Here is a 14,516-nt window from a genome sequence, read left to right as displayed (position 1 = left end):
TTCAGGACCTGTACACCTACAGGACTCTGAGGCTTGCAGGAAAGATTGCAGCTGACCCCTCCCATCCCAGTCACAAACTGTTTCAGTCACTCCCCTCTGGCAGGAGGCTGTGGTCCATCAGGACCAAAACCTCTCGCCACAAAAACAGCTTCTACCCTTCTGCAGCTAGCCTCATTAACATGGCCAGGATCCCTCACTGACACTCTCCCCTTCCCTCTCAAATACTGTTTATCTTTGCACATGTAAATATTATTTAATTTCACATCATTGTACATACCCGGAATATTGAAGATATTTGTTGTTTGTCGTCAAGTGTTAAACGTTATTCTTCTATATTTTGTCAATCTATCCCATACTTATATATTTTTGTTTGTCTTGTTTGTCTACGTGTAGCACCTTATCTCCAAAACAAATTCCTTCTACGTGTAAAAACTACTTGGCAATAAAAGCTTTTCTGATTCAGCCTCACAGAGCCGCTTGTCCTAGTCTTGTCTAGATAATTAAAACTTCACAAAACATAATCCTTTTGCAGAAACATAAAGGGAATGCTAACGTTGTGCTGCATTGGGGCACCATAATACCTATAATGTCTATTAAGGGCAACATGCGATATACATTCGACCACCTACGAGCAACAAATTAGTAACATTGTTTACCTGGAATAACAGCACAGCCTATTTGCCCTGACATTATTATTGTGTCCAAACTCAAAACACATTGCAAGGAAGTGTTTTATGCTAAATCCCAGGAAAGACTCCATCATCTGCGTCATTATTTGACAGTTATCCTAGGGACGGTCTTACACTATAATCACTATAATCCATTCCGCTATGGGGGTAATGGTAGGGATGGATGGTACTGGTTACCATAGAAACCGTAGTTGATAATGAAGTGTGTCAGCATATAGCTATCTATAGCCTGTCTAATTTGTGTGTGTGTGTGTGTGTGTGTGTGTGTGTGTGTGTGTGTGTGTGTGTGTGTGTGTGTGTGTGTGTGTGTGTGTGTGTGTGTGGGCTGAGCTGATAGCTCTTCCAAAGATGCATTGCACCTGTGCGTGGGCTGGAGGCATAGCAGAACAGCATGATGACCAGTGTGCGCCAGTGTATTCTTATCCTGGGTGTAAAAGTATCCTCCTTAACACACAGTGCAGAGCAAACCTTTCGAAACTTTCTAATGGCAGGTACAAGATAAGGTGCATTTATGAATTACAATCACCAACTGCATTTTTTTTGCAAACATGGGCATTGACAAAGCTGAGGACTTAAGCCTGACCTGCTTAAATTTAAGAGTCTAAGCAATTAAAAGAGCTTTGGAAAACAAACACCCACACATATACATTTATTCTCAAATGATCTTTTAAAGCTGTTCATCATTTTAATGCATCTGTAAACAAGCCACAGCCTCCCTAACACAATAATAAAGAGCTACTCAGAAACTGCTGGCTGCATCAAACCATAGATGACTTCCTTCTCAACTCTTCAACCCTTCTTCATATTTCAAGTTTCAGACTGCTCAAGCTTCTCTCCTCCTCTGTCTACGGCTTTTCTTTCTCTCCCTCTTTCCATTTGCATGTATTTTACAGAAAGTGCCTCGCATGAAAGCATCTGCCGAATCTCCTCTCACCATCTCCATCTGTCTATCCTCATCCTGCTTTGGTAAGTATCTGGTAAATCTTGCCTTCTCATCCCTCTACGGACTAATCTGAAAGAAAAGAAGCAGGAAAAAGTGAGACAGCATTTTCTATTTCTCCGCTCTGCCTCCACTTCTGCCGCACTTGTACCATCGGAGTCTCTCTACAGTGTTAAAGCAGGGTCTAGCAGCTACTGTGCCAAGTACAGGTTGTTGCTCTGTGCTTGTGAACACGTACGCATACACAAATTCACAAGCACTGCGCAAATGAAACTACAGCGGGTGCGAAAGGGGTCGCCAGAACATTAAATTAAATTTGATCAGATGACAACTCACGCTTCATAGCCTGCAGTGGTAAACGCTAGTCGGAAATACAAGGCAAACAGTTAACAATACAGCCAAAGCCCTAATCAGCTTCAGAATACACATTACATGGCTAGCAGCTGACAATGTAGTCAAATAAACACAACGCCACTTTAAAGCCATTTTCACACTATAGCCCTATCAATGCAACATTTGCTGAAGTAATGGAGATCTTACAAGCCTAAATCACGCTTTGAGCACCACAATGTGTTTTATGTAGACCTTGTGATAATGTTTCTCACATTAAGGGTTTGATAAAAGAGAAAAGGGGACACCTCATGCTATGTGTGCTTTATTTTGATTAAAACTTTATTTGTTGTTGAATGCCAGTGTCTGCTGTGTTTGGCTACTTTTAAGACATTGAAGCAACAGGAAGGGGGAAAGTCTATCTTCAGTGTAGGTAGGCTTTTTATTCACATGTTCACAGTAAAATTACAAAGCCTATTTTTGTGTTGGTGGAGTGTGTTTTATATTCAGATGACCTTGAACAAATTAAAAGCCACAAGTGGAGGCCAAAAATCGCGGTCATCCTTCCCAGTCACAAAGGCAGCCTATAGCGTAAGATAGGTATGTGGCCCACTATGTGGCTCTGAAAGACTGTATTCACTCAGCCAGCAGCAGTTGGAGGAGACATTTAGTTCTCTGCTCTCAGTGTATTGCTAAATCAGCAATCTGATATTGATACAGGGCTTTATAGCACCATGTCAATGGTGTTTAGTGTCACGCAGCGCTAAAAATACATTCAGGGACTACCTACAGAGGAAAACAAAACACCTTACAAATTATAATAGTGTTCACAATCCCCCTTGCGAAACCATTTGTCTGCATCACAGTCAGATTCCAAATTCACTTACTGCTATGTGGTTACACTTTATTTTGAGAGCAAGTGTTTAGTTCACACAACGATATGCCTCCAGTGCAAATAAAACCATGTGTTTACTCTGTTTATCCAGTTAAACCCCCCTCTGCTTTTGGAAGGGATCTGTTCAATAATTCATAAAACACAAAAAGGGGTTGGATGGTGCAAGAGGCTCCAAATGATAAACTGTGGAAGCATGTGGGTGTAGCACATGAGCCCACACATACACACAGCTTTCTTGAGGGTCGTTCTGCAGTCTGGATTTGGGTTAAGTGTTTTGTCACCATCTTTTAGGGCAAATTAGGGCAAAAGAAATGAAAAGAAAAACTATGTTCGCACTAGTCATCTCCTATGTGTGAATCTATACTATCACTGTGTGTATGCACACCTGGGCATAGCTCCAACAGACAGTGAGTCTCCTCTGGGGATAACCTCACAATTACAATATACATATAATATCCCATATGACTAGATCTTTTTTTCCCCCCAAACCTCCACACTGTATTATTAATATAAAACTTGATTATCATAAGTCATCGTCAACGTACCCATTATAACTGCTGACACTGTATTTCTTCCATGGGAGTACAGGTACAACCTTGCTGCCATTGGCATTGACTGATCATTCCACACATCACTACATAATAGTGATAGAACAATTAATCAGTCGGTCAATTGATTGGCCCGATATCTGGCATTTTGAGATAATCGGAAGCAGCCGATTTATCAGTCAAAATGACAAATCTAATCTATCTCTCCCTCTCTTTCTCGCTATCTATCTAAAACAATACATTACTGGCTAAGATAACCGTATATAAGGTCGTACTCTGCATGGTATAACAGAATTATACATTACTTTTCTTAGTTTTGATATCGGCATTATATATCGGCCATCGTGTGCCCTGCTCTCTGAACGGTCGACCACAACTACGTAAACCATATAATTCCTGTCATCTTTCCTGTCAGATAGCCTGCAAAATGTCCTCTGACAAACAACAAAGAAGAATATTCAAATCCACTTGTAGGTGCTTGTCTAAGTGCAGCAAATGAATGTCTGTAATGTCAGGTAGTGTAAAAGAGGCTGTGAAGCTTCATCTCCCATCATTCCATTATCTCGCACTCATCTCTAATCCAACCTCTCAGCCTTTTACCATATTTGTACATATTTGCATGACATTGCTTTTATACAAAAAGGTCCAGCCATGGTTACACTAAATACCAAATACACGACCAGTCCTTCAAATTCCTCATCATGTGTTGATGCACAACAAACAGTCAAGTTAAAAGTAAACATGGTCTATTCTCAGCCATTCCTAAGGTACAGTGTAAGCAAGTGAACCCACAGTAGCAACAGTAAGACGTTTTGGTGAAGATGACCACATTAAACACATCAAGAAAAGTGGCTTTGGACTAAAGAATCAGCTGCTTTGTCTCTATTTTCAGACACATGTTACAGATTTAGCAGCTGCCTTAGTTCACTGACTGTGGCTGATGTTAGAAAACGGCTCTTATTCCTCCTGTGATTTGTCGTTGTGCAGCTGAGAGATGTTGGAAGTAATCTTCAGTTTCATACAAAAACTTGAACAAAACCAGGCTGCAGCAAATACAGTTCAAATAATAATAACTATTACGATTAACATTCAAAAACAGTGCTATTATCCACAATATGGGTAAACCCAGGTAAAGTGGTTGTCAAGGTGGGGGATATTTTACAAGTAGGCCAATGCCACTGAGCAATTACTGTTGCAAATTAGGTCATACCTGCTGTAGTTGTTAGAATTCATGTATTATTTAAGTGATAGGCTAAATAGGAAGAAATCAAACAACACTCCCATTGGAATCAGATGCCAAGTGATTTTCAAAAAATCATCATCAGGTTTTTACTCTCTTTTAGTTACACTTCACCACCACACTGAGCTCATCACTGGCCTCATCTGAGCATCTCAGGATTGGATAGGTGGAACAGCTTACGAGGCAGAGACAATGTGATGTGTGTGCATGTGTTGCTGTTAAATAACAACAACAACAACAATAGAAACAAACACACTTCTACTTAAAAAGAGTGGGTGTGTACAAGAGAGAGACAACCCAAATGTGATACAGATAAGTGAGAAAGCCCCTCTCCAGAGTGTGACCGTCAGAAAGGCGTGACAATCATGAAACAGCCTTTCTAGTGATACGATACACACACACACACACACACACACACACACACACACAGGAAATGAGAAAGAGCCTCATCCATGGATAATGGTCCATCACAACCCATGATGGTTTCCTCTAGAAGAGTAAATGGCAGTAAATGGGATGTTGATTGAATCACAACATTGTCATGTATACCAGATGGCAAAAGGGCTTGCACCTTACCAAAGCCAAAAAAAACAAACAAATAAAACCACAGCCTCTAAAAGGCCCTATTTTCTAAACAAACCCTGGAGTGGATTGGGGTGGGGGTGTGGGGGGTGTCTAACCATAAAGACACAAAACAATATTCTGAATGAATGGGTGCTTGTGAAAAATAATATGGACACGGTGTGCCTTGGTTGATGTAGCCTACTATAGAAGTATGCAAGACAGCGTAAAAGGAGGGAGCCCCCACGCTAGCAAACATCCACTTAATTGGCCATTATCCCTGACCTCCCTCTGTGGTCAGGATCAATAAAGTCTCACACAACTTTATATTACATTTGATTACATCATCCATTCTAAATGCAGGAACACCCAGCCCTCCAAGGACACGGTCTTCTTTAATTACCTTGCCTAAAAAAAAACATTTTGATTTGTCTAGAAAGAAGCCTCCCTGAGCTACAGCACATTTGTTCTCACTGCTTTTCAGTTCTCCCAGCCTGTGGATACATGAAATTAACTGCTGACGTCATGGAAACATGCTCCGGGATTGAACAATGCCAACCAATCTTGTTAAAGAGCCCTTATTAAAAGGGGGTTTTAACAAACCAGCCAACACTGAGAAGTTGTTTTTTTTTCACTCTAACATGAATGAAGTAACCAGAGGCAAAGAGCCGCTTTTTCCCAACACTGATGAAACCCTCCACTGCCTTTTGTGAACATCTTTCACAAATAAAAATGTTTTCATTCACTTGCCTCAAGCCACAGAAACTACTGTTGGTGAAGTGGTTGAAATTGTCAATGTCACGCTTGGCTGATAAAATGTGTGTGTACAACATGAAAACTGTAACTGTACGTCTATGACGATTTATCTCTTGTGGGCGAAAGCACAATATGACATAGCAGTTCTAATCCTATTACAGCACTTCATGGGTCCGTTACAACACAATACCACCACATCAGGTGTTTACTGCACTTCTCAGTGCCAGCTGCTTTTAGACAAACATTTTATGTGATGTGCGCCTGTACGCCTGTATGTGTGTTTTCATAGCTCAACACCGCCAGCTGTGCAGATGCAGGTGCGCAACTTGAACCACACAGTGTGAGCCCAAATGAGGCTTTAGTAAGGTGAATAAACGGTATGGGGCTATTGGCAAATTTGGGGCGCACTGCATTATAAGATATTCATTCTCTTTAATTAATTCTGGCAAGATCGTTATTTGAGACGCTTATGGCTTGAAAAATGCCGGTGTGAGCCAGCAACCCAGGTGTCCTTCCAGCCATTCATTCAAGCAGCCAGCCCAACATCCTCCCATTTATCAAGTCATGCATCCCCAGAGTCAAAACATCTATTTTCTCAGCCTGCCAACAGCACACACACAAACAAGCAACTTCCCTTTGCAAAAGTCATTACAGGATCTCAAAGGCAATTTAACACACCCACGTGCTACCTGTTCAGCATTCATTCAAAAACTACACATACACTCATAAATATGCAAAGTGGAAACAGAGGAGTAATGTTTAACCAACAGAAACCAACTGTTCTGAGTCTGCGAAAAATGGCCACATTGTGAGAAAGTACTTCATTGATTTCAATAGTAAGCATGGTGGCCAAAAATGGTTGCACCTTTGGGATTAACATGCATATGACAGCCTATGCACAGAAAAGACGTTTCCCCCAGCACGGGTCTCAGAGCAGATTACAGTGTTATACAATCAGATGATGATGCCATAATCCTTCAGTTATTCCCAGAGCTAACACCGCATCACACAGCCATTTTTTTTTTAATTTTTTTTTTTAATTTAACCTTTATTTTACCAGGAAAGAAATCCATTGAGATTTTTAATCTCTTTTACAAGGATGTCCTGGCCAAGATGTGAAACATCACACAGTGCAAGGTGCAAAGCCAAACGGTACAATCATCTATCGACTACATCATATGAACTCTAATCACATGAATGTTCAGTTTATTCAGCTTTGAATAATAAATAAATATTGGCCTTCGCTGAATGTCATTATGCTCTGAGTCACGGTTAATGCAGATAAAAAATAAAAAGAGGCTGGCCTGCAATGAAGACCCGCTGCAGTTTTGTTTTCCGCTAAAAGTATCCATGCTCCTGTGAAAACCTTATTCAGCTGATACGTTCTGGGTCTTTGTAAGTCTGAGCACAATTCACAAGCACTCACCGGTGCTCTTTTCCCTGCGCCGATGAAGCTATTAGAGTGTGAGGCCAAAGCAGAGATACAAACTTCCGATTCATCTACCAAGGCCACGTTAAGGGTGAATACAGATTCTGAAAGCAGCCGTGCTTGCACAGTGACTCCGGTCAGCCCATGGGTGGGGGGATGTCAGCAGTATTCTTGTGATCTTGGAAAAGGGCATGTCAGCCATAGACAGGGAGCTGCAAGTGAGAGCGGCTGCAGCAGAGAAACACATAATGGCAGACAGACATACAGAGCAGGAGAAGGAACACATCTATCTGTGTCTCCTGTGATGCATCACCTCTCTGTCCTTTCCAGGACTAAATGGGCGCGGAGGCTGATGAATGGCCGCGCTTTCAGTAGAGGAACAGAGCAGAGTTATCCCAGAAGGGCTGAAAATGGAAAATGATTATTTCTTGGCTAAGTGGTTATGGTTAGAGTTACATCTAAATCGTGTCTGAGATGGAACTTCAAAACAGCACTCAAACACAGAAGCCACACCGTGACTGATCAAAGTTACAGACTTTTATCTAGACCATAATTTCTTGATTCTGTTATACTAAGTCATCATGTTCAATTGTTTTTTCCCAGTGGTTGCCTTTTTTCCCGTATTTCACAATAGAGGACAATACTCTTTTGGTAAGATGTGAACATTTGTTTATTTCAAAAAAAGTACCAAAAACCTTTGCAACCTTACCAGAAACAATCAGTGATGTACAGTCTGTACCTTGAAAGTCATGGATAATTTCCCCACCCTGCATTTGAATGCATGGGGTTTAAAGGGTCAGTTCATCCCAATCACACATAGGGATGCAGCGATTACCGGATTTCACTAGTGGCCGCGCTTTAAAACATCACGGTTAATTAATCGTAAAGGCTCTGCTACACGGAACAAAACTGTGGCAACTTAAACAAAAACAAAGTTACAGGAGCGGTGCATCAGCTTAAAGTGTCTGCTTATCAGAGGCTACTGCACACTGGCTAAACTCTGGCAGAGGGACCAGACTGTGAAGCTTTATTTCCACCAAAGAAACGGCTGAAGTCGTCAGTGTGGGAGCATTTCGGGTACAACAAGTCTGACCGAGATCACCTGTTTAAAAAACTTGCCGTTAAAAGGTTCATGCTAAAGGTAAGAGCTAATACCTAAATTAAACCTGATGCAGAACCTGCGGGATCACCACCCAGCGTGACACGCCCAAGTAAAGGTCGGCCTAATACATTATATTAAATAATGTGGCAGGTTGGTAGGGAATTAAATATAAACGTGTCACTTACAATCGATGCCGTAGCGGTGACACTCGATTTTTCAGTGCAATGTAAACAAACAAAGCAGGTGTAACCTTTCAGACCAACCACAACTTTAACTGATTGCCAATAACTATTCTGATTATTGATAAATCACTTAACTGTTTTTGAAGCCATGTGTTTCAAATGTGAAGATTTGCTGGTTTCCCAGATGTTAAATGAATACCTCTTGACTTTGGACAGTTGATCAGAGAAAACAATATTAACCTAGGTTTTGGGAAATTGTGATGTGCATTTGTCATTATTGTCTGACATTTCATACGTTTAAAAAATAAATAAAAAAATATCAATCAGCAGCCTAATCAATACTCTGAAATAATTGTTTGTTGTAGCCCTATTCTATTTGCCTGATACCAATAGTGCTAAGTGGAAAATAAATATTTTGGAAATTTGGGTGAACTGACCTTTTAAATTCCCACAAGTGCTCAGCAGTCACGTCCCTCGATTTTTTGATCTTTAGCATTTTCTTGGTTTCCAAAGTGATCAGAATGAACTCAGAATTTTAAAGAATAGTGCGTCATTTTGGAAAATACACTTATTCACTTTCTTTCCAAGAGTTAAATGCCAAGATCCATACCACTGTCAAAAGTGTCAATTAAATTTGAAGCTACAGCCCGCAGCCGGTGAGCTTAGTACATAAAATTTTGTTTTTAAAATGGGGCTTTTCTAGAGGATTAACAAGATATAATGTGTTAATTAGTGAGTTTAAGAGGTGCTGGTACATAGATTCCATCCCGCAAATCTAATCAAAATGTCAAACTATTCCTTTAACATAAAGACATTTTTAAGGATTCACTCAAAGGCTAAAAAAAAGAGAGAAGGAAAGTGAGTAGTTGGAAATCTTTGTGGGACATATTTGAACAAAGAAAAAGGAAAATAAAGGGGAAACGGCAGGCGCAACATGCCAGGAACACACCCAGACCAGCAGGAACTGGCAACTCATACGCTGTGGCATCGCTAAATGATTTCTTCAGCGTGTACGTCATTTGTTCAACTTGTGTAAACATTGTACAGACAACCGGTCCAACATCTGCAGTAGTAAGTCTGTGGTGACGCAACACAGCCAAGCAGCAGACAGTAATGTCTTCCCAGAGACAATACGCTGAAAGGCGTGACCTTGCATATCCCCGTGACTCCAAATCTAAGTGCACACACACAGTGTATTATTGCATGACCCTGGGGAGCTTCAAAGAAAACAAATCTCCCAGAACTTCCCGCATTACCCCCACTCCCCCTCCTTCTCTTTCCGTGCTCTCTGCCATCCTTTTACTCCATCTGTCCCTTGCCCTAAACCCCCTCAGCAGTTGGCACAGAGTAGTTTATCCTCACTCACCATCCATCCCTTCCACCCGTCCTTCCTTCAAGCCATTCTTCCTCTCCCTTTGGACAGACAGGAAACTTTGACGCAACTTCAAGGAGGCAAGGGATGACGCTCTGGTCAATGTGTGCAGCCCTGATAAGAACAGACAGAACAAACCACCACGTCCTTTACCCCCAGAACATTAAGGAGACTTCTCTCTAAGTTAGGACTGTCAGTAAACAATGACGCCCTGCCTCCTGGGATTCATCTAAATAGCTTTATCTCTGTAAAAATACAAATGGTAGCAAAATGCAGCGCCTTCCTGAGCAGTAATGGATGGCCACTCTCCTTCTTGTTTGCTAAAATGTGTAAGACTAATGCACCATCCCCTTTTTAACTGTTACAATCTGAGTACAGTGTAAAAGCTTGTGGCTGTATTTGAACCGTGGTCTGCTGCGCCCATTTTTTTTCTCTAAGCCCACGGATTTACAGTACGCACCTGGACGCACTTCTAATTCTAATATCGTATTTCACCAGGAGTATCCTGTTTTGCTTCATTATACGAATCCTTGTGAGCCCTCATCATGGCGTTACAGCTTGATAACAACCAGTAGAAAAACTGATAAACAGACGTATTAGCAGTTTGAACTGGTTTCTAAGCCTACTAATAAATTAAACGTGCACATCACTGTTTAGGTTTGGCCGACACTGAGAGGGAAGTGTTCTTACTCTGTAGAAAGTTATAACAAGAGGAAGTTGCGGACATACAGCAGGTGGTGGTGAGGCAAGCCTTAATGTTGGTGCAATCCACTCATTTCTGGCCAGACAAATCTGAAGTGTATTTAGATTAGTATAATTGAAGAGATTGTTTACTTCAGTAATGTGTGGAAGTTAAACTTTTATCATAATCAGAAAATATAACAACTTAGAGTGTTAATCCATGTATTAGCAGCAGACCTGTCACTTTTGGAATAACAGAAATATTCAATCCTGTATTTTGGGTTCTGGTGGTGGGATAACCATTTTGTTTGATCACACACTGAGCCTTGAATTCCGCTGTTCTCACTTCTCATAACAATCATCTATCTGTTCACAAGTTCAATGGACATGACAAGAAAGAATAGCAAAGGTATTTAAGAACATGTGCAAGAAGACCTACATACACATTATACCCCTAACAGCTTTGTATTAGAAGATGATGTTTCCCTTTTGACCACAGGGTTTCTGCACAAGTCCTCGCTGTAACACCTTTGTTTTTTCATTCTTGCACTTCGCAAGAGTTTCATGGAAGTGTGCAGCCATTCAGTCATCCTATAACACAGAACAGCAATGCATCTCATACCACATGTTTTCAGAGTGCTCTCCTCAATTCCTAGAATACCTCCTCAACAGCCCAGGGCATAAACCTTAAGCAGATAGCTGCAGGTTACACATGTTGGTGGAGAACAACAGTCAGAGCGTCATAAGAGCAAGAGATTAAGGGGAAGCAAATGTGAAAAGATGTATAAAAGATCTGAAAGCAAGTTGCAGCCTTCAATCTGTCTTCATCCCTCCCATTTCTCCCCTTAAAATAACAATATTTAAATGAAAAGTGCCCTAATTATTTGGCCAGGGCTCTGCTTAAGCTTTGTGGTGTGTCTTTAGAGATGATTAAATCTCATCTGCGTTTTCATCTCAGCATCTGAGCTGACGAGATGTCAGTGGAGACGGGGCGCTGCGGCCAGACCATGATTCCACCTGACCATCAGCTCTCGGCTATAAGCAAAGCAACAAACAACACCCACGCATCACAACAGCGCAAGCGGTGGAGACAAGTACGAAAACAATTACACGGGTGTTAATTGAAAAGGGTGCTGCCGGGCTGTAAAGCAAGCATGCCATGACAAGAGAGCAATCATCTCCGCCTTCTAATCTTAGACTTGAGTCGTGAGACCAAATAGACAAATAGGCTGAGTAAAGACAATGGCCCTTTCTTTCTGATATCAGATCAGGGGAGATTTTGTGTCTGGAATAGGAACAGTGCTGAAACATTGCTGGGGTCTTATAGTGTGACTTCTATAGTGCTCATCAGTGAGAGCATGATAGTATATTCTACCAATAGATCAGTCAAACTGTCAAATCTGTAATAGATGTATAGAGATGATGTGTTTATACATACATACATACATACATACACACACATTTTTATTTATTTTTTTATGATTACTTTAGTTCCTAATTCAGTATGTGTGCTGAAACACAAAGTCAGTTCAGGCTTAGCAGAATGGTTTAAAAGGCACCTCATTGAGGAGTGACAGGAAGAGAGAGGCAGAAACGAGGGAACGGTCTAGAGTCTTAAATTAAGTGCTTCAAGTTCATGTGAATTGTGTGAATAACATTTCTCGCACTTCATGTGGCCTCCTGCCACACGTGTCTGGACCAACAAACCCAGCGGTTTAGTTGCCAGAGTTAGTCTGAACAGTCACACACGCAAACGAGTGTTAAGAAACGAGTAGAAAACTCACCTCCTCCACCGTGAGGGGCATGCATATCCTGTACTCCTTCAGCAACATCTTCCCCCTCTGCGCCTCTCTTGTCTGTTACTCGCAATGTCTCAAGCTCAGCCAAGTAAATGTTCCCACCGTCGCCCGACGGGATGTGTGTAATATCTGGAGAGGTGTCAGCGCATGTGGAATGATGGTTAGCCTTGGTTATGAAATACACCCCGAGTTGCAGCTGAGTACATCGGAACCAGCCAGCACTTACTCCGGCAGGGAACGTGATAGCAGCAATGAGCTCGGTTGAGGGGTTGTACCCTCCTATCACACTGACAAGTCAAGCTGAGAGCAAACAGCGCCGAGCGGGACCGGAACACATAGGATTTTAGGCTTCAAAATAAGAGTATGACTTTTGTCACGTTTGTTACAGTCTTTAAAATTCTTTTTTTAAAAGCACATATGTCAGAGGGATAGATTATTTCAGCTGAAGCCAGCCTGTATCTAAGGCTGGATTACCAGCCGAAGCGGACGTTTTTGGTATTTTAATTGATTGCAAGTTTGGTCAAGAATTTGCACCCCTCATAAACAATATGAACAAAGGCAGCTCCTGCATCATTAGCTATGTTTTGTCTTGTAGAGGATTCCTGTGTCAAAATCTAACTTCAGGAGCTTTATTATGTTGGTTTATATCATGTCACGTGGTGTATGTTCCTAAATAAAGTCGGGTTTAATCCATAGACTGTGGTTTAGTCACATTACCACACATTCATTTGGAAAATTGAATATTATTCCAGCACATGAGTACTGTAGCTGGCACTGGACTTTCCTGGAATTTGGAGGTAACAGGGTAAAGAGGTCAGTATGTGTGGGGTCAGGAGGGGCTCAACAGCAAATCTTTGACCCAAGCCATCCAGCAGGTTAATCCAGCCATTGCTGTGTCCAAGTGTCATCTTTCATAATGATACTGCCCCTATTTAGTCTTGTTTCAAGATACAGTACTGACACTCTACTAAATGATTTCAATTTGAAACAAATCATCTCACCCCACAGTTTTCCTTGTATAGTTTTTCAGGACTGAACAAAGGTGTCATTTACACTGGGGACATGTCCCCACCACATTTTGATATGGCCCATTTCTTTTTGAAAGCATTTGTTAATATTGTTCTGAAAATTTGTTTGCATATTGTGTCCAGAATGCAGGGAATTACAAGTTCAATGCTCAAAATCTTCTTGGGGACAACCCCTAGACCCTCACCCCATATATTTTGGCCATAAATATTTCTTCAAAATAGTGCTACAAATGTTCTCATCCTGTTCTCGTGCATCGTCACGTCTTGTGACCCAAATACATCATCACACTCCTAATCTGAGCCATTATGTCGCCACCACTTTTAATCACAAAGTGACACTCTTGGGACTGAAGAACAGACAAAGGAAATCTCTTCATCAAGAGTTTTTGTATAAAAGATGGTGAAAATATATTTAATTCTTTGCCGTAGTTGAGTGCCTCAGTGAATTTCTCATAAACGTATAAGTGGTGTCTGCTCAGGCATGATGAACTAACCAAGCATACAGTACATAGCATTTTAATAAGATCTCATTATGATATGGTTCAGATAACATTAGTCAAAACACTAGTCTAACTGTTAAAGTGCATTTCCACTATCTTAGTCCTTGTATATTTCCTGACTGACTTTTTCAGTTATTCTCTGTAAGACCAACAGTTTGAAAATATTTGACCGGATGTAACAACGCCTTATGCCGGCTGGCTACACACGGGTCTATTCTGGATACCGCTATGAGTAAATATCTGAATTACTGTTAGAAAAATGTGCTTTTTACAGTGGTGTTCCGTGAAACCGTCGTCCTTTAGAGATTCACTTTTTATTGTTGTTGTCTTTAAACTTATACGGACGAAACCTCCGCCCTTGAGTCGGAGGGAAAGGAGTCTCTCTGCTCTCTCAGGTTCTGCTTCTACTTGTGAAAGCAGCTTGCAGAGGCATCGGAAAATTTAAGCGGTTAACAGCAGCCGCC

The 14,516-nt window shown here is 41.2% G+C and overlaps 1 protein-coding gene across 3 annotated transcripts in view; it reads right to left on the bottom strand.

Annotated features, from left to right (window-relative positions):
• LOC119899351 (cytoplasmic phosphatidylinositol transfer protein 1-like) overlaps positions 1 to 12,809 on the bottom strand; it is an 81,383-nt gene extending 68,574 nt beyond the window's left edge. The window contains exons 1-2 of one of the 3 annotated variants that reach the window (XM_038713883.1): positions 12,510 to 12,809; positions 10,039 to 10,158 (exon numbers count right to left, since the gene is read on the bottom strand). In XM_038713883.1, the coding sequence (XP_038569811.1) occupies positions 10,039 to 10,041 (3 nt within the window). In that variant the 5' untranslated portion in view covers positions 10,042 to 10,158; positions 12,510 to 12,809. The remainder of the gene's footprint in view (positions 1 to 10,038; positions 10,159 to 12,509) is intronic. The other 2 variants (XM_038713882.1, XM_038713884.1) reach the window with 2 other exon arrangements.
• Positions 12,810 to 14,516: the final 1,707 nt, after the last annotated feature.

This window comes from Micropterus salmoides, unplaced genomic scaffold, assembly GCF_014851395.1.
Source record: "Micropterus salmoides isolate LMB-PRFRI ecotype aquatic unplaced genomic scaffold, ASM1485139v1 Ms_hic_scaffold_12, whole genome shotgun sequence".
Taxonomy (NCBI): Eukaryota; Metazoa; Chordata; class Actinopteri; order Centrarchiformes; family Centrarchidae; genus Micropterus; species Micropterus salmoides.
Note: the sequence above shows the minus strand (reverse complement) of the source record. Positions and strands in the feature narration are given on the sequence as shown.